At 36.3% G+C, this 21,924-nt stretch overlaps 1 protein-coding gene across 15 annotated transcripts in view; it reads right to left on the reverse strand.

Annotated features, from left to right (window-relative positions):
• The window catches only part of DMD (dystrophin), a 2,248,405-nt gene that overhangs the window by 1,698,064 nt on the left and 528,417 nt on the right, over positions 1-21,924 (reverse strand). For all 15 annotated transcript variants that reach the window (XM_070067426.1, XM_051827673.2, XM_051827679.2 and 12 more), the window contains 2 exons: positions 13,765-13,937; positions 7,981-8,099 (listed from right to left, as the gene is read on the reverse strand). In XM_070067426.1, the coding sequence (XP_069923527.1) occupies positions 7,981-8,099; positions 13,765-13,937 (292 nt within the window). The remainder of the gene's footprint in view (positions 1-7,980; positions 8,100-13,764; positions 13,938-21,924) is intronic.

Below are 21,924 nucleotides of genomic sequence, written 5' to 3' on the forward strand. Positions count from 1 at the left end.
CACCATAATACTGGCCTCGATTTTACCCATATATTGCCGTAAACCAACACATTTTATATTTCATGTTCCAGCTGTTAAACAACCTGTGCATTTGTATATAGACCATTTTATTAGAAAACATATACCAACCTAATTCTTATTTTCCCAATATTCAGGTTTAACGCTTTCAGATACTCACTTGTAGGTTCTGTGGTATCTCTTATAATTGCTTATCCAACACAGTGAATACTATTTTTGAAGATAATGAAATGAATAAAAATATTCCAACTATCAGCAACAGATGCTTTACTTTCAAACTTTAACACTGACTTCATTAAAATCACATAGAAAATTTAAGTTGTTTATGCCATTTTATGCTCACTTTCTACCGTTACTTAAATATTTACAGTGTTTTTGCATAAAATATAGATATCAACTGTGGAACACTTTAATGATTCATGCACACTAATATCTCATTAATACCTTCAAAATGAAAATCAACAATAAAGGATCAATGCAATTTTTCTAATATATTTCCCTTAACAGTTTCATTAAACTCCTTGTGATGATATAACTTTTACATCATCCAGAAAATATCTTTGTCATTCAGCCAATCTCAGTGGCTGTATTTCCCATTCTTGAAATAACTTGTAAATGTCACATCATTAATTAAAATATCATTTATTTAGATTACAAGGGCCTAGGATGTTTTATTTCCTGCACTTAAAAAAAGTTGCTAAAAAAAATCCTAGTAAAGTCATTGAGAAAACATTTCCAGTTATATAGACAAGGATTTTATGCAAACATTACCAGGTAGTGGGCAGAAGCTGGGTAGCCTTTGGCCTAATGGTCAAGATACCCAAGTCCTTATTGGAAAAGTGCCCACTTCTGGCTCCTGACTCAGCTTCTGCTAAGGCAGCCCCTGGGAAGCAGTGGTGATGGCTCGTTATTGATTTCCTCTCACCCACATGGGAGACATGGATGGAGTTCTGGACACCTGCCTCATCCCCCCCACCCCATCCCCGGGCCCCTACTGATGGCATTTCGGGAGTGAACCAGTGGGTGGAAGCTCTCTGTCTCTGTCTCTCTGCTTCTCAAATAAAAAGAAACTTTGTTGAATGAAAGTTTTCTGAGCAAATTTGGTATAAGACCTCATCCACAGTGGAAATTTTAAATCACAGGATTAGAATTCATTATTTAAATTCCCCAATCCATTAAAAAAAAACTCCATTGCTTGACTCAGCATATTCATTATATTTTAACAAATCAGCTCCCAGGAGGGACAAGAAATATAAATTAGCCATTTGTTTTCTATGAAGACTAAATGTGATAAATCATAAATACATGAAAGATGATAAGAAAATAAGCAATTTTTATATAAGGAGTAAATTCAAGCCACACAGGAATTGAATTTAGTGTTTTGCAAGTCTCCTTGTTGTCTAAGTGGATGAATTTGTGACAGTAACATCCAATCAGTAATCCAAATAACTAAAACAGATAAACAGGAAAAAATAGCTTCCACTTATTAGTGATTGGTTCAAACTGACCTGAAATTATTCAGGTTTTCTATATTGTCTCAACTGAGAATAATGTGGAAGACATGGCATCAAAAATTCTCATTCGGCCGGCGCCGCGGCTCACTAGGCTAATCCTCCACCTTGCGGCACTGGCACACCGGGTTCTAGTCCCGGTCAGGGCGCCGGATTCTGTCCCGGTTGCCCCTCTTCCAGGCCAGCTCTCTGCTGTGGCCAGGGAGTGCAGTGGAGGATGGCCCAAGTGCTTGGGCCCTGCACCCCATGAGAGACCAGGATAAGTACCTGGCTCCTGCCATCGGATCAGCGCGGTGCGCCGTCCGCAGCGCGCCGGCCGCGGCAGCCATTGGAGGGTGAACCAACGGCAAAGGAAGACCTTTCTCTCTGTCTCTCTCTCTCACTGTCCACTCTGCCTGTCAAAAAAAAAAAATAAAAAAATAAATAAATAAATAAATAAAAATTCTCATTCTCTCACACACATGGATGGACACATACACACACACATACCCTTTTTCATTTATTTGTTTTTTTTTTTTTAAGATTTATTTATTTGAAGTCAGAATTACACAGAAAGAGAAGGAGAGGCAGAGATAGAGAGAGGTCTTCCATCCATTGTTTCACTCCCCAATTGGCTGCAACAGCCAGAGCTGTGCTGCCACACGCACACAGGGGCCCAGGGACTTGGGCCATTTCTACTGCTTTCCTAGGCCATAGCAGAGAGCTGGATTGGAAGTGGAGCAGCCGAGACTCGAACCAGTGGCTATATGGGATATTGGCACCGTACGTGGTGGCTTTACCCACTAAGCCCCACCCCTTTTCCAGATTTCCATACTTCCATATTCTGGGAAATATGTGGTAGGATCTTTATTTGTTTTTTGTTATGACAAGCAATTTAAAAGTTACCTACCAGGCAATAAGAGACTGCCATATTAATATCATAATTTTAATATAACCACCTGTATCACAGCATTAATATAATATATATTTTCATTTTTATAGTCATATTTGTATTATATTATTGGTAACTGTGCTCATGTGTAAAATTTATTTATTTTATCATATATTAATTTAATGTTTAAACTATTACCTCATTTTATTTTCCTCTCCAGATTTATTTTCTGTATTAGCAACGAGGGCTGTGAGGATGCCTACAGATACTTTGGTATAGCTTTTTTTTAACTTAATGCATTAAAGTATATTAAAGTGTCAGTGGATAGTCAAGGTTAGTTATGCAATGTGTCTGGCCATGGATAAGAGAAGTGTAAAAAAATAAACTACAGGATAAAGAATAAAAATAATCAAGGGTATTCTAATAAGTACACTTGCTCCAATGATATGCAGGCTAGGAATGTTCACCATAGTTCCCTGGGTTTCTACAATGACCATCAGGTTTTCTAAAGCCTTATTATGAATACATGATAGACTTGGCCCAAGCAATGACAGTCAAATTTTATATTTAAATTATTTAATATAGTTTTTCTCCAAGTTTTTTGCTAAAAGGTTGTACTAAATATATATTGAGCAAATGAGATGGCAATACTAAATTACTAAATATACTTATATGCCCCTTTCCTTTGTTAATATAATAAGGCCATTTCTATTTTTTTTCATTTCAACTATAGTCCACTAAAGTTCAAAATTAAATGAATATTTTCATTTTTATTACATTAAACACTATTAAATGCTATAATTCAGTTTAAGTATCAAATAGTAATGCTTCTTTAAAAAAAGAAACTGAAAAAACTTTTCTCCTAATACAAGAGGAATATGATTTTGCTATTACCATATCTGCATAAGCAGATGGTAGTACTTTCTATTCCATAGCAGATTAATAGAATAAAAATTGTTCTTCCAAAAAAACTCAAAGTTAAGGTTTAGAAAATTACAACTTGTAGTATCTCCACAGAATCTACCACAGTCAGTGATATAAATCAATATCAATATTTCAAAAAGGTACAAAATTATATATATATGTGTGTGTGTATATATAAATTTGTTTAGGTTACTTTGCTATCAAAAAGACAATGGCCATTTTTATTTACATAAATGCCATGAAAATCTTTTTAGAAATATATGGAAAAAAGAAAAAAAAGTTTGGCTCTTTAGAGCCTGTAGTTTGTACAGAAACAATTTCTATTTGAAATTTAGCTATACTTAGCATAATATCAATACACGGGAACTATAAAAAGCTCATGGAAATATGGAATTAAAAGGTAAATACATTTTAGTATAAAACTTTAAAAATCATGTATGTTTTTTATTAATAGGCATCTTCCATGAAGTTTTTCAATACCCTCATAGATTCCAGTCTCATTACAATATCTGAAAACAAAGGTATCCTACAATGGGTTCTCGAAAAAAATCAATTTAAATCATATGAAGTGAGTGTCTACGTTCATAAGAATTTCTCCAAAGTTGTTATGCTTTTAGTTCCTCATTTTTAACTTGTGTAAACTAGTGATTAACATTTCTTATCCTTACAGTATGCAAATGTGATTGCTGAACAACAACAACAAAAAATAGTCATTGCTAAAACAATTGATATCAGAGATACAACAAGAGGCCTAAACTACATTCTTCTTTGTTATAACAAACGCTGTGTATTTTCCTGGAATAATTTTTGAAGACCAAAAATTTGCATACATGCAAAATTAAGTCTGAGACCATTCACTTCAGGAGTAAAACTTTAAAATCAGCAGAGCTAATTCTTGGAAAAGACGACTCTAAAAACAACGAAGAATATTGTAATGATTAGCCAAGCAGAAAATAGAATCTGTGTCGCCATTCTCATGAAGTCAAAATGAAGTGGATTAAAACCAAACCCTAATTGGTTTGTAAATGTCATTTTGAGGATACAAAAATTTCTTCCAAGTCCTAGTGTTCCTTCTTTGTTAGTCACATTTGACTGTCATCATTCATTTTTCATTCTAAAGTTATCCTGGTAAACAAGTACCAGCATTTTCATTTTGGATTGCATATCCCGAATGGAAATGCTTTCTACAGTAATATGCCAAAAATAATCTGGAACAGGCCTGATGTTTTATCCCTGATTTTTTGATTCCTTTAAAGAGAATATCTTCACTTTGTTTTTCACAGAAAAGCTGACAAGGCATTCTGTTAATATAGGGAGTTTTTATGGATTGGCAAACAAACCAATTTGTACGAAAGTCGCAGAAGCAAACAGCATGTATAAAATCCACAACACATGTACACTATACGTTTTGTATAGAAATAATGACAGGAAGTGAATTGTCTGATTCACAATAGGATATATTTTGAAGTAGATGACTTTTATATCCAGAAGCAAAAAGATGTATAAAATATTAAATAATTTTACCTTAGATGTACTTATTTTTTGCATATGTTAACATTTAAAAACATTAAAAACAGCTCCTGAAATTGCTTATGCTAATGCCAACTGTTACTTGTTTTAAAAGGCAATTTCACTTAAAACAAAACCTCAGGCCTCAGAATATCAGTTAAAGCTAAAAAACACACCAAACTTTTTATATCTAAGATGTGAAAATCTCCAATATTTCAATGTCTTTTTAATTCACAAATCAACCTATTCAATAAAATATATGTTTAAGATCTAAATACATGATTTGACAAGTATTTTATAAGCCAAATATACCTTTAATCCCCTAATCATAAAAATCTCTCCAAATGTTTCATTAACCTCCTAAGAGGCGTAATGTACATGAAATGAAAATTGCCTTGGAGAATAGCTGACATCATCATGTATGAGCTAAAGATAAATAAAAATATGGACTTCTCAATGGCAATTACCATACTGGGTATCAAAGAAATCCACAAACATCCTCATTTGATCCACTGAAGAGAAAGTCATAAATCTGAGATTCTAAGAGATGGCATTCTATCTTTTGCAGCTAACAAATCATTAAATAAAGCACATGATGATTTAGTTAATTCTTGTTATTTTTACTATATTTTAATACATTTTAAGTTTTTAAAGAATGTATTTATCTGTGAGGGAAAAACAGAAAAATAATTCTTAAATGCTTATTTGTGTCTTTCTTTAGCGTACTGACAAGCACTATCAGATGTTGAAAAAACATAACAAATTTATGGTGAATCCTCATCTTAATAAAACCCAAGTAAACTTTAATAAACCTTTTTATGAGACAGAATGCTGCTTAAATTGGAAGGGAGTCTAACAAATACAAGGTGTTTCCAAATCTAAGATTTCAGTGGAAAGTGAACCCTTACATAGGGTTTGGATTGCTATTAATCCGCTGTACCTCATACAATACTTTATTGACTTTGTTCTAGTTTAAGATTTTATAATACGATTCCTATAGGTTATAATGATGTAAATTTGACATATATTGTCCATTTAGGAGAGCATACAGAGCTAGGCCTATGAGATTCTTTTATGTTATAAAATATGTTGTTAATATAATTGCCTGTTTCTGATTACAGGTTCATCAATTTACTTTCTGATTATGATGTAGATGCCCATCAAGTTATCCCTATTCTACTGACTCAAAGGAGGACTTAGAAGTCAATCTATTTTACCACTTAAGAGAAAAATATATTGTACACCCATTCTTGCTATTTTATGAAAAGATAGGGCACACACAAGAATAACTAGGGCATATATCCCAAGACATATTCACTGACTGCCATATGTGAATTTAATGCAAAGAAGAAACATTAACAGAAAGAAACATATTAACAGACTTCTCATGCACATCCACACACTGCAGCTCTTCCATTCAATAACTGGAATTCATATTTTCACATTTGTGCTCTCTACCTCACGGAGAAGGAGCAAACATGTGAATCAGTAGTACGAGTTAATAGTGAAGTGTGATATGTATATATCCCTGTAGATATAAAACTGGGACTGGAGTGATGTTATCACTTATGAGAAGAAGCAACCAGAAGAGATTACAGCACTCAGTGCTCAGATATACATTCTCCAAAACAAAAGAAATTTTCTAATGAACTTAATCTGATCCCAACCTTACAAACACATACTTGTGTTGTTATAATATTCCTTCCTAAGTACATTTGCTTACCAAGAGCAACGATAAGCTCCTCATGTTTTGATGGTGCTATATACAAATAAATTCATCATAAATTGAAAATATTATAATTGAGCATGCATTTATTACATCTAATCTATGGGGAACACTATCTCAGCAGCACAGCATACTCTGTGGGTGGTTTCTTGCAGTGACCACAAGGCTGACTGCGAGCTGTGTGGTCAGTCTAACATCGGGAGACGGATCAGACTGTACAGTGCTAGCCTGGAAAAGATTCAAATTCAACATTCAAAGGACAATTTCTACTGAATGTGTATTGCTTTTGCACCATTGTAAAGTGGAAAAAAATCATCGAATGAACAGTCATATGGAAGGGACCATCTGTAGGCTAGTCAATTATATACAAGTATCCTTATTCTTATTCTTATGATAAATGTCTCATTTTAAATTATCTTTTGAATTTGTTTAACCTCAATTTTGAGTTTGTTTAAAGTTATCCTCCTTTGCCCTTGATTAGGATCTACTTACTGAGCTGAGTCAATCAGCTTTCTGGCTCTTCAATAAGGACTAGATCTGGTTGATAATAAATTCACCAGTAAAAGACTAACTTCTGCATTATTGCTGAGCTTTTCCTGACAGGACCTATTGCCACCACTCAAACATCTCTGGTCCCAGATTTATTTAATATTCCACAGACCCTGGAATTATCAGTTTCTGTTATAATGCACCTTCTACCCACCTATCAGTTCCTACTATGTCACAAATGTAAAGTCCACTGACTATTCTTCAGTAAAACCTCATGAGAGTAAGAACAGAGCCTGCAATTCTAAAGAAGTCATCACATCAGAGAAGCAGCTTATAGGCTGCAAGAAGAGCACGGGTCAGGATGCCATTAACCCCCTATTCCATGTGTTTTGAATTGCTTAAGTGTAATATAACAATATCAACACAATGCTGCCTGTTAACTAAAGAAACAGAAAATAATTATTCAATGGAGGACTTCTGCAGAGCGGCAAATTATAACAGAGGCAGGGCCAAGAATAGATTTTCTGATTTAAATAGTAAGCCATGTTGCCTTTTATAGAGTACATGAATGAAATCAGCAAGATAAGTTAATTAGTTATGCCTGACTCATCTATCAAACCTCTTGATAGAATCAAATCTTGGTAGAATAAGCAAAATGCTAACATTTTATAATTATTAGGAGCCAACCTACTCCAAATATAGTATGGTTCATTTACAAGGCATCTATATTCTACAGGCCTTTTTACACTTTTGAGAATGAAAATCAAGTAGGACAATGCATAACACATTACAAAAAGAACATTTTAAGTATTTATAGAGTATGGGAAAACATAAGATGCATAGTTTTATATTTGTGCTTAGTTTGTAGAAATATCAAGTCTGAGACAAAAAAGCAAACATTAAATTATACTAAAAATGGTGACCATACCAACCTTCAGGATCGAGTAGCTTCTCTATGCCTAGTTGACATTTGGCGATGTTGAATGCATGTTCCAGTCGTTGTGTGGCTGACTGTTGGCAAACCACACTATTCCAATCAAATAGGTCTGGCCTGAAACATACGCATACACACACACACACACACACACACACAGAGAGAGAGAGAGAGAGAGAAATCAATCTGGAATGTTCTCTGAAATTCACTTTAATTCTACATTTTGAATGACAACCCATTCCTGTGGTCCTTAGGAATTGATCATTACTCCTCATTCCTCCTCAATAACATCTCTCATTTAGAGTCAAATTGACAATCCTGAATGTTGTATACCTGAAATACAAGAATATTTTTTTTTTTGACAGGCAGAGTTAGATAGTGAGAGAGAGAGAGAGACAGAGAGAAAGGTTTTCCTTCCATTGGTTCACCCCCCAAATGGCCGCTACAGCCGGCGCGATCTGAAGCCAGGAGCCAGGTGCTTCCTCCTGGTCTCCCATGCGGGTGCAGGGCCCAAACACTTGGGCCATCCTCCACTGCCCTCCCGGGCCACAGCAGAGAGCGGGACTGGAAGAGGAGCAACCGGGACTAGAACCCAGCACCCATATGGGATGCCAGCACCGCAGGCAGAGGATTAACCAAGTGAGCCGTGGCGTCGACCCTGGTTTTTTTTTTGTTTGTTTGTTTTTTGTTTTGTTTTGTTTTTTTTTTTGTTTGTTTGTTTGTTTAAAAATATTGAAATCCATGCAGGCTTTTTTTTTCAGAATATGCATACTCTGTGAATTTTTGAAAACCCCGATACATGTATACATAATTTTTATTTGTCAATGATGTCTTAGTAAAGCTGGAGAAAAAAAAAAAAACCTGAGGAAAATAAAGAATCTATTCTATTTTATCCGATAACAAAAATGTGTTAATCTCCTTCAATTGTATGTGTTGGAAAACCAGCCACTTGTGAGTAACCACCAAGTTTCCAAGCCTTCTCCAGTCTTCCCCTCAATTTCAGGCTCTAGATTCATCTGCCCACTCATTATCTTCTTTCAACAATCACAAGCTTCAAGTGTCCAAAACTGAGCTTCTTGCAGGCATCGCCATCTGATTCTCCACATCCCATGCTTTTATCTTGCAGTTCTCCTTCACGCAATAATCAACGACTACAAACTTGCAGTTCCTCAGATGAAAATCCTTGGAGTCATCCTTGAAGACTCTGGCACTCTCACACAACCATTAGTTGAATATATATTCAGAAAGTGACCACTTTTCACTATTTCCACTGCCATCATGCAGGTCCAGACTTCCATTTTTATCTTTCAAGGACTATTGTGATAGTCCTCTAACTGCTCCCCTAATCCCACCATTGGCTTTAGTCATCTATGCTCAGTAGAGCTGCCAGAGGAATCTGTTACAGTGCATTTCATGGCATGCACCTTCCACAATCTCTGCTATCTGGGATGTGGAAATTAATCATTTAACTATGATCTGCAGAAGCACCGTGGTCTGGCCTCTCCACTAACACTCTCATTTTAGTCCTTGCCTTTCTCTTCATGTTTCCCAACCAGGCTAGATAGTTTCTGTATTTGCATTTAGTTGTTCCCTTTGCCTGGAATTCTCTTCTCCCAGACATAAACACAGCTCTCTCCTCCACTTCCCTTGAGTCTTTATTCAAAAATCACAGTATCAGCGAGTCCTTCCTTGCCCTCTAAAATTTCATGTCCCAATCAAACTTACACTTACTCATTTTCTTTCCCCTTAGCTGTTCTGTTATTCTCATTAGTATGTACTATTCAACATATTGCATAATCTAATTAATCTAATTTTTAATCAGTCTCCTCAATGAGAACGTAGAATGTTGAAATATATTTGTCTATTTGTTTCACTACTAAAAATCCAACCTGACACAGCAGAGTGTCTCAATAAATACTTGTCAATTACATTTTAATTTATAATAGAGAAAACACAAATGGGTAAGAGGGCATTGTTATGCTACAATGATTTTAAATCTAATGAGAAGAAATAAAGCATATGCTGTAATAATTTCAATAAAAACTAAATGCAAAAAATAAAGAAAATAATATACAAGGTTTTCTAAAACCTGAAGAAGGTCAAAGTAAGCTTTTTGAGGCTTAATTAAAGGAGTCTTAAATGGTGGCTTGGTTGTGGATTCAGAAAAGTATTTAGCAGTTCTGGCATTGTGGAGCAGCAGGTGAAGTCACTGTTTGTAACACCAATGTCTCATATCAGAAAGCTGGTTTGAGTCCTGGCTGCTCCACTTCCAATCCAGCTATTTGCTAATGTACCTTAGAAGGCAGCAGAAGATGGCCCATGTGCTTGGGCCCCTGCCACCCATATGGGAGATCTTGATGGAATCCCAGGCTCCTGGCTTTGGCCTGGCCCAGCCTTGGCATTTATGGCCATTTGGGGAGTGAACCAGCAGATGGACAATCTCTCTCTGTCTCTCCCTCTCTCTGTCACTCTTTCAGATAAGTTAAACAATTTTTTTTTTCAGAAAAAGAATTCATGTTACGCAAGGGAAAGAAGTTGCAAGAGTAGATTTGGTGTTATTTTCAAAGACTATAATTCAAAATAATGATACAAATCTATTTCTCATTTGCTTCTCATTTCCTTTTATTCAATTGCTTTTACCCTGCTTAATACATCAGAAATTTATACATTTATTAGTAAATCAAAACTCTCCTGTTTATTCTGAATTATCTTAAACAGCTAACAAGCTTTTGGAATCTATATACAAGCTGTTAAATGCCTGCAGTGGTGGGCTGAATATACAAGATAAAAATTAAATTCTAGACTGTTGGGCAGTTTTTACTTCTGTAGGCAACCTCTGTGCTATCTCTAGTCATCTCTAGGCAATGCAATCAGAAAAGAACATATGTATATGGGAAACTAGAACATCAGAATCACTTTTGCAATCTCACCCTTTTCCATTCTGCTCTTTCTCCTTCCTCTTGGCCACCTAACTGTAATACTGCAATTACAAACACATATGGGGATGGGCATCTGGCATAATGGTTGAGATGCCATTTAGGATGCCTACATCCCATAACACACTGCCTGAGTTCAAGTCCCAGCTCCATTTCTGATTCCAGCTTCCTGCTAATGTATTCCCTGGGAAGTAGCCAATGACGGCTCAAATACTTGGGTCCTGGCCCATGCAAGAAACCTGAATTGAATTCCCAGCTCCTGGTTTTGGCCTACCCCAGCCCCAGCTCTTGTGGGCATTTGGAGAGTGAGTCAACACATGAGATCTGTTTGTCTCTTTCTCTCTTTTAAATAAAATTAAAAATACATAAATACATAAATAAAATTATAGAATCAATGGTTATAATAAAGTAACAAAATTAGAAAATGGATGGATGTGAAACTTAATACCTTTGAGTTTCACATTGAAAAGCAAATACACATACTGTCAAAAACCAATTTATCAAGAAATAAAAATGCAAACTACACATTAAATTATAATCATTAAAAGAATGCAGAAAGAGCTGATAGTGACTGCTTCTGAGGACTGGATTATAATGATGTAGGGTTGGAGTCATGAAGAATCATTTTGCTTCTTTTTTCCTTTGCTCTCAGCTGTAGTGTCTGATTTTTTTCCCCAAAAAATCATATATTGTGTTAATAAAATACACAACTAGGAATTAGAAAATTTAATTATAAATTTATAGTTACTGTAATTTTATCTGCATGTTTTCAGCAAATTTCTAATCAATTAGCATTGGGGTTTTCCACAAAAATAGAATCTGGCTTCCTTTCAACTGTCATGTAGTGGATTTTGTGTTTTAAGGCAAAACTTTCAATTTCTAAGGCCCTTTGTCAATCCTTATGCTCTATGGTAAGGATATGCCTTTGTTCTACACAGCTTAGTCACTCCATTATTGAAATCAGGACACCTCATGACATTCCTAAGTGTACCAATGACAATCACCTTGGAACAGAGTTCAACTTTTTTTTTTCAGATAAATAGCATAAACATCTGTCAAAGACAAAAGGGGAAATGATTCATGAAAAGAGTGTTTAACAACTGTGAGGAACCTCTTGAAAAGTAACCACGTAATGTAAAAACAAGTAGTTACTGATGATTCATTCAATATCATGTGAGAGAATGCATGCATGCAGATATTGTGAGGGAAAGAGTGGGTCAGGGACAGGGCAATCCGGATATGTTTAAAAACTACAGGTATATTCAGGAATCATGAAATACAATATTAACAAATGTAGTGTGAGGACATGCTCACAGGACTGAAGTCTCCCACTTGAAGAGAATATGTGGAAGAAACAAGAACTGTATAACCTGATCCACAGTAATTTTGTTCATGAGCAAATGTGTACATGAACAGCAAGATCAATATTTGCAGGTCCTTAGTGTGAGCACGCTGACTTGTGACGCGGAGTGAACATCTTTATTCCTTCTCATCTGACTGTTTGGAAGCTGTGCAAAACTGGTCTTCTGTCATACTTAGGAAAAACAATCTGTTAACATTGCTTAACATGCCGATTGGGTGCAAGTCTGCCTCCTTTCTAAAATCAGATTGCTGAGTCATTCACCTGGAAACCCAGTCTAGATGGGGTTAATTAAACCCAGCTGGAGCAAGACACCTGACAAAGAGGCTTATTTAGAGGGTGTTTGTTCTTGGATCAAGCTTTACCACAGAGGAAAATTGATATTCCGAGCTTTTCCTGAAACAAGATTGGCAATAAGAAAATGGTATATTTGTCAAAAAAAGAAAGAAAGAAAAGAAAAAGAAAATTAAAGAAAAATCAAAGTGAGAAAAGATAACCTGCATGTAAAACCAGGGAAGGTAGGGTCCACTGACATTTCAAACACAGTTACTTAGGTAATGCCAATATCCCCCTTTCTATATTATACTATAGTATAGTATTATATAAGTATACAGAAATGTGTTATATATCATATAGTTTATATTATATAGTATGCAATATATATACGAATGCATTTATAGGTATTCCCGAATATTTTGCTTTATGGATCCTTTAATTCATTTACTGAACTTCTTTACACAAGAAAAACAAATTAGTTTTTGTCAATTAGGAAATATACTACTGTATGGAATATAGTTAAAGACTTTTAATTCACTATATTCCGCTGAGTTCTTTTTGTGAAGTTCCATAGAACTCTCTTTTATGTATAGCACTTGCTTTGTTCTTCCAGAGCAGTTGTTTCTTTTGATACTCTGAGTACAGTGTCATAGAAATCACTGCAGTCTATTCTTTGCCTTAGTTGCTAAGATGCTCACAGCCTCTTTTAACCCTGAACTAGAAGAAAATATACAGGACCTAATGATGTTTACTATCAAAGTACATATCTGATAAATGTTCCTCTCTTTTACTATTATTTATCTGTTGATGAAAACTAATTTTATCACAAGTGATTTGAAACCATTTTTACCTCTACAGTTTAGCTTTATGCCAACTTACTATTTCTACAAAACACCAATCCCATTCTCAACAAAGTTAGACTACAACCTGGATTTTTTAGGAGTCCCAACTTCAACTTCATTGATCCTCTCCCCTCACCATTACTAATTTCATGCTCTAGTAATTCTAATATTCCAACAACCAAATGGCATATCACGTAAAATGTAGGAAAATATTCTTAATCCATTCCATTGGATGTTCTATCAATATGGTCAACATACATAACCTTTTGCGTAGTAAGAATGATCTGGAATCACACTAGAGAAAATGTATCAACAGTGCATACACCAATACTTATAAAAATCATGTAACATTGCCATAGTATTCTTACCTATGACTATGGATGAGAGCATTCAAAGCCAGGCCATCAGACCAGCTGGTGGTAAAGTTGATGACATTAACCTGTGAATAATTACGAGTTGATTGTCGAACCCAGCTCAGGAGAATCTTTTCACTGTTGGTTTGTTGCAATCCAGCCATGATATTTTTCATTACATTTTTGACCTAAATGTGGAAAAAAAAGTTGATAAGAAAATGCATCACCTGAACAAGAACCACACAAATATAAAATCTTCATTCCTTAGTGACAAATAATAGGGACTCTGGGGGGCCAATTAGTGATAATAAGTAAAAACAAGTAACAACAAACAACAAACAACAAACAAAAACCTCTACAAGGACTGGATCCATTTTAAATAGTTAGAAATCTATTCTGTTTGATTAGTGCCTGTAATATATTTATTATCATTCCTGAAGTCTGACATACTAGACTGTAAATTTACCGGTTTTACCCTTGCTTATCTTTCAGCTTTCAAGAGATAGGCTAAAAATGAGTATGCAAGTATTAGAGTTATTATTAACTGATGACTTAAAATATATCAGTGATTTTTGAAGGAATAGTATATGGATAAAATAATGCTTTTTAATGCCTAGATTCAAATCTTAACTTTGGTATTAACTAATACTGTTGAGTTACTTAACAAGTCAGTTAATCTTTTTAGGACTCAGTGTCCTTTCTACCCTTTATATACATATTAGGTTGTAAGAATCATAGTCTAAAATACGCTAAAGTAAAACTCCTAGGTTCATTCTGTAATTTAAAATAATACTGATTATGTTTATTGACCGAACATGTTTGAAATATATGAACATTGAAACACAGGCATGTTTCCCTATTAAAAATAAAGAAACATTAGAGATTTCAGAAAATAAAGGAGAGGAATAATTATCCCTAAAAGCCATAGATGCTGGTCCTTGGTTTTACTGTTATTAATTCACTTTGAATGTTTCTCTCCTAGGTTTTGTATCTGTGCAAATACTATTCAGCAGGTTATTGTATTTTAAAGTTTCATTCCTTGAGTCTGATGCAGAAATCCATTCTAAGCATTTTTCTAAAATATCAAGAATGCAGTGACACCTTATTATAAAACATACTGTCTACATTTTCTATTAAAGGAATATTTACAAGGTTATTTATTTAATATAAGTGAGGCCACTTATGAGATACTTGAAGGAAATATAGAAATAAATGTGATTAGCCTTCATTTACCACCAAGGACTTTTCTTTGGGGAAGTATCTAGTCTATGTACTTCAGTCTATGTGCTGACAACATTTGACCACATGATGAATATTTATTGTGTATTCTAAATATGACATTTTTATTTTCCTTTTTCATCCACATGGAAATTAATAACTGACTCTGGGGTAAATATATATTTTAACAACTAATATTAGTCATCTTTTTATGAAAGATTCAAAGTAAATTTTAGGGTATGATATTAAATGTTGTTTTAAAAAGGTTTGAGACAATGTTTTGTTAACATGGTAATGATCCACTTTTATTAATTCCTGCCTGACCTACTTATTTAGTCACTCAGTGAATAAGTAGGTCAGATAATTATTTAAGATGTATAATTTTCAAAACCACAACGACATACCACCCTGCCAGAATGGCAAAAATAAAAGAATAACAAACGCTGAAGAGGATGTGGAGAAAGAGGAACACTTATACACTGGTGATAGGAATTTAAATTAGTGCAGCCACTGTGGAAAACAATATGGAGATTTCTTTAAAAACTAGAAACAGACTTTTCTTTTTCTTTTTTTTTTTTTAGAAACAGACTTTTCATATGATCCAGCAAACCTATGACTGGTATGTATACAAAAGACATGAACACGTATCAAAGTGATACCTGCACCACCATGTTTATAGCAGCACTGTTCACAATAGACAAAATATAGAATCAACCAAGGTGTTTGTCATCAGAAGAATGGACAAAAGAAAATGTGATATGTGTGTGTGTGTGTATATATATATACACACACAAAATGGAATATTATTCAGCTATAAAAGAGAATGACATTCTACCATTAGTATAAAAAAATACAACTGGAAGACATCATGTTGAGTAAAATAAGCTAGACACAGAAAGACAAATGCCACATATTCTCCCATATATGTGGGAGCTAAAATTTAAAAAAGAATAAATTAAAAAAGAAGTGCCTGTATCAGTCTTGCAGCAAATATAGTTTTACCACACTTTGTTTTCTATAATTTTCAAACCAATGGTTAAGAATGTTATACCACTATAGTTTTAATGATCTGTGATTATTTTAAAATTTACTGTATATGGGTGAAATAATCATCTTTCCCTTTGGTTATTGCTTATACCATTTTTAAAAGATTATTTATTTTAAAGGCAGAGTTACAGAGTGGGGTAGGGAGGGAGACAGGGGTGGGGAGAGAGAAAGAGATTTTCCATCTGCTGGTTCACTCCCCAAATGGCCACAATGGCAGTGGTTGGGTCAGGCTGAAACCAGGAGTCAGGAGCTTCATCTGGGTCTCCCACATGGGTGCAGGGGCCTGAGCACAAGGGCCATTTTCTGCTTATAGGAGCTTTAGCAGTGATCTGTGTAGAAAGTGGAGCAGTTGGGACTCGAACTGGTGCCCATAAGGGATGTCAGCACTGCAGGTGCTGGCTTTAGCCACAGCTCCAGCCCCTATTTATAGCCCTGATTATATTACTGCAGAACTAGAGTCTTTTTACTATTTACTTATTGGTTTGTTGATTTAGTGGAGCAGTAAGCTCTTAACTGTAATGCTAATTAAAAATGTGCTATCTCTAAAACCAAAAAAGAAAGAAGAAAGGGAGAGGGAGGGCGAGTGGAAGAAGGGTAAGGATGGGAGAGCAGAAGGGAATATTATTATATTCTTTGAACTGCATCTATGAACTACATTGAGTCTGTTCTCCTTGTATTAATAAAAAATTTACAATAAGAAAATGATATATAATTTTTCTTAACATACTTTAAAACTATAAATTATACAACCTACATGTACAGCAATTGTAGAACGCATAATTTGTGTCCTGTGTTGAATCAGGGTTGGAATCAGCATATACTGGCATAGTGCTGGTGATGGATTTGCACTGATCAGGCAACCCTCAAATGATGAATGGGATTCATTTGGAAAATGCTGGGCCAGGCTGCCCTCTATGTGCATAATGTTAATGGACAATACTGTATTCAATCTAAAACTCTTTTAGAATCTTTATGTCACTAATTCAGTTTATCAGCCTCAGCCTCAACCTCATTTGGTATTGCTTCTCCCTGGATACAAATGTAGCTGAAAAGAAAATATAGAGCAACGTGTAAAAATTTCTTTCTTTCTTACTTAAAATATAGTTATTAAGAAATCACTGGGGCCAGTTCTGTGGTGTAGAGGGTAAAGCCACTGCCTGCCGTGCCGGCATCCCATATGGGCACTGGTTTGAGTCCCGGCTGCTCCACTTCTGATCTGGCTCTCTGCTATGGCCTGGGAAGGCAGTGGAAGATGGCCCAAGTCCTTGGGCCCTTGAACCCACGTGGGAGACCAGAAGAGGGTCCTAGCTCCTCGCTTTGGATTGGCGCAGCTCTGGCCACTGCGGCCAGTTGGAGAGTGAGCCAGCGGATAGAAGACCTCTCTCTCTGTCTCTGCCTCTCCTTCTCTTTCTGTGTAACTCTTTCAAATACATAAATGAATATTAAAAAAAGAATCACTTAGTTGGTCCTAAATGTGGGCCTGTAAATAGAAAATTGGTCTGCCTTCAGAGTTTACTGTCCATAGGGGACAAAGAATCAACCTAAACACATGTGTGTGTGTCCTCATGTGTGTGTATGTACATATACAGCAACAGCTGATCTGTTCTTAGAAGAAAACAATTGAAATATCTTTGAGCAGTGATATAAAAATATCTAGGGGTCTAACTGGGCAGTGAAAGTACCATGGACATGGGGGGAGGGGTTTGTACTACCAAGATTCTTCAAGGAATGGCTTGTTGTTCCAGCTGTTATCAGGCAATCTCCAGCAAGCTGTTAGTCTTCTCAGTTGCTGAGTCCTGTCACCCAAGGTACACATTTTCTGGGGGCAGCCTACATCTAGTGGTTGACAAAGTAGAATGGCATAAACACTGAGCCACTTTGGTCCCCTTACAACAACTCTGACGGGTCACACTAGCTCCAAGTTCTCCATGGGGGTGAATAAGCCTATTGTTGGGTCTGCATCACAGTTTTAGTTTCTAATCCTGCCACCTCTTTCTAGAAGTGTTGGTCCTAACGGGATGGTTTAATAAACAGCTTACTTGCTAATCTCAGCCCCAAAGTCCACTCCAGAACTCAGTGTAGGGTAAGGAGGGGTTGCAGTAGAGGGGTGGGAGTAAAGACAAGTAGGAATAATCTACAGGTAAAGGAGAGGTTGCATGAAGCTCTGCAGAAGAGCAGAGGAGTAACTGTCTTGTACACAAGTTACTGAGTAGGAGGAATTTACAAGAAGGGCTTTCAGCAGTGTCAAAAATCATCATTTTCTGGTAATTGTGTATTATGTAAATAATAAATGATATAAAGATTCCAGTGTGAATTAGCCCTAGAACTGAGTACTTCCCTTGACTTAGCAAGCAAAGGTGAAGACCTGACTTCTGATACCACAACACTGCTAGCAAGATTTGTTTTTATCTCTAGCTGTTTGCCAGAGCTGAGTGTACCACTCTAAAAAAGATGGTTTTCACTTAAAAAGGAAGAAATAAAAAGATGCCAAACACACATTGTCTACTTCACAGTTTTGTTCAAAGCTTTTTCCTCAAAATGCACATGTTTTTTTCAGGCTAACAATTTTACTTGAAGTGGGAACTGGAACAACCATGATCAGAAAATAGAGTTGGCATTCCTGAGTTTTCACAAGTTCAAAGAGAAGTCCTCCACGGTACTATTAATAGCATAGATTCTGGCATTGGTAGAAAGGTTTCACATCTTTTCATCTATTAATGCCATTCTTAATCTGATACATCTAAAAAGTACATTCAGTTGGCTCGTGTGTCCTTTAATCTTTGCTGAGTCTCAAGGACTTCTACTATTTAATAGGAAGACACATATCTGCTCTTAGTGAAAATGTCTTTCAGGATTCACTGGGTTATGGTAAGCATTGAGCAGGAGAACTTTTCTAAAATATATTTACTAGTTTTAGGAGGACAGGACAGCATGACTGAACAGAGAGATAAGCATATATACACAGAGAATGAGAAGAGTACTTAAAATAACAAGGATATGGAGATTCAAGAATAAAAATGGAAAATAACAGGCTGTAAGAGAGGTCTCAGACAAGGAAAGACAGAAAAAGTATTCCTTGTATTCCTAAGTGTAGAAGCTCCTCCACATGCTAACAACAACAATACAAAGGACAACTCCAAACAAAATATCAGAGAGAATATTCAATATACTATATTGGAAGGAGTTCAGATGGAATTAGAGGAGATAAGAAAGGATGAAATCATACGATAGTTCAAGTAATAAATGCAATTAAAATAATCTTTTTGCTCTGTGGATGCCTGATCTATCCTGTTGGGTTTGACCTGACCAACATCTGAGCTATTCCATGTGTTCTACAAACTATGGTCATTTCATGAAACATTTATTACTGGGCCATATGATAGATGCAACAGTTGAGAGTACCTTAGAAACCTTTCTAGCGATTGTATACCATATTATGTACCTCTGTTGCATTTCATAATAAAAAGGAAGTTTAAGTCTTAGCTATGCTATTTTATTTTTGTAATGTTTTTGTTTTATTGTATTTTATGCACAATAGATTAGGGGAGAAATTGCCCCCTTCTTTGTTATTCTGAGAAGTACTGAGCAACAGAAGTGAGTGAGTTTGGTATGAGGTAAGCTATGTTACCTTGTATGTTGTATCTGGGACCACACTGATATGGCTTGTATACAGTTTGTCTTCCAAGTATTCAGGTGTTGGAGACCTGGTCCTTAGTGTGGGAAATGATATGGAACCTTTATGAGGTGAAACCTGGGAAAGACTGTTAGTTCACTGGGGGCACTGCCCCAGGAAAGAATTAAGGTAGTACTGATGGAACCCTGAGTTAACTCACCTGAAAGTGAGTTGTTTAAAGAATGTCTGCCCCCTAAAGCATTCTCTGCCTTCTTGTTTGGAGAAGTGATCTCTCACTCTCACATGTGTTCCTACCATCATGCCATCTATCACTAGGCCTTACTAGAAGCCAGATAAATAGGGCCATCCAATTTTGGGTTTTCAACCTCCAAAACTGTAAGCCAAATTTTCTTTATAGAGCAGTTTGCATCAGAGATTCCATTTATAGTAATGAAAACTAGACTAATATAATCACTGTATGTAAATGGTAGAAATCGTCCAACTTGGGATCACGTGAGGCTGTCAGCAGTGTCAGAAGATATTCATTCTCTCTTTCTCCCCCCCCCCCCACTCTCGCTCTTGCTCCATATTGCTGTGAAATAGAGTTAAGACTGTTCAGAGTATTTGGAACAAAAAAAAATATGGGGGCCATTTGGGAGATCATTATAACTACTGAGTTGAGTAGGTACACTTTTGGCCTACATGTTATCTGACTCTGAGCAAGACAAAACCACAACTCAAGTTAAAAGTTGACAGTACCAGGGTGGGTGTTTGGTTTAGCAGTTAAGACACTAATCAGAGTGTCTGGGTTTGGTATCTAGCTCCAACTCCTGACTCCAACTTCTTATTACTACAGATGCTAGGAGCCAGAATGATGGCTCAAGTAATCGGGTTCCTACCACACTTGGGAGACCTGGATTGCATTTCTTGCTCCAAACTCCAGCCCATTCTAGTCCTGAACCTTGTAGGTATACGGTAATTATGTCAGCAGGTGAGAGTGCTCACTCACCTCACTCTTGTATTCTTGTGCTCTCTCTGCCTCCCACCCTCCTTCCATCAAATGGGCACGTGAAAATATATATATATATATGTGTGTGTGTGTGTGTAAATTTAAAAAATTAACTCTAATTATATGAAGTAGTGATAACTGCTACGATAGCGATGGACCTGAAATATGCTCAGGGAAAGAAGCCAGACACAAATGAACACATATTACTTGATTCCATTGATATGAAATGTCCAAAAAAGGCAAATATAGAGAGACAGAAATAGATTAACAGTTGTCTTGGGCTGGAGTAGGAGTGCAGGATAACTGTAAATTGGTAAGAAATTTCTTTCTAGGGTGGTGGAAAGTGCTAAAATTAGATAGCTATAATGATTGTATAACCCTGTCATTCTCTTCAAATTTTTACTTATTAGGAGAAAAACTTTCTTCCTCCAGATACTTTGGGATGCTGCTGAGACACAGAATGAAAATAGATGAGCATGCTTTGAATTTAACACTTAGAAGTGATAAATTTATGATATACAAGTTACATGTCAATAGAGCTATTTTACAAAAAGAGTAATCTGTATTAGGAAAAAGACAGACATGTCTCAAATCCTCTCCAACTTCTTAAAATGAGAAGAGTGGCAAATTCTAAGTGTCGCTCCCCCTCTTCGTGGAGGAACGACACAGGACCCTGTGCTGTTCTTTTGTCTGCTCGGCCCTCCCCGGGTTTGCTGCTGGTTCTTCCCGGGTTGGCTACTATCCCTTCCACCTCCGTGGAAGGGCGGTTCCCCCTGGCCACATTCCCCACTTCCGCAGGGGAGCGGCACACCGCCGGCCGGCTTTCTGGGGGCTGCACAGGTGTTCCCTTAGATGTTCCCCTTAGATGTTCCCGGTGCATGCCATCTCTCTCCTCCTTTATAGTCCTCCTCTGCCAATCCCAACTCGGCTGCCCACACGCCGAGTACGCTGCTCTCCTCCAATCAGTAGCAAGTCCTACAGTTTATTGGTTGAACTGGAGGCAGCTGTGCAGAAGCTGTTTACTTCTCTCCCAGCGCCATATTGTGGGAGAGCAGATGCATAGAATAAGTCTTAATTCCAGTAACTCAGTCCAGTCCGGGCTGCTCCCCACACTAAGGAATCAATATTATTTATATAATAACTTAAAAAACAAATTGAACCTTGTACTGAATGATTTAGATATTCTCTCATTTAATGCATTTAAGAAATATACACATTTTCATTTTTTTGTTTGTTTTCTGACAGAGAAAAGACTATAGTCCAGGAAGGGAAGGCACTATACCCAATG

This window comes from Oryctolagus cuniculus, chromosome X, assembly GCF_964237555.1.
Source record: "Oryctolagus cuniculus chromosome X, mOryCun1.1, whole genome shotgun sequence".
Classification (NCBI taxonomy): Eukaryota; Metazoa; Chordata; class Mammalia; order Lagomorpha; family Leporidae; genus Oryctolagus; species Oryctolagus cuniculus.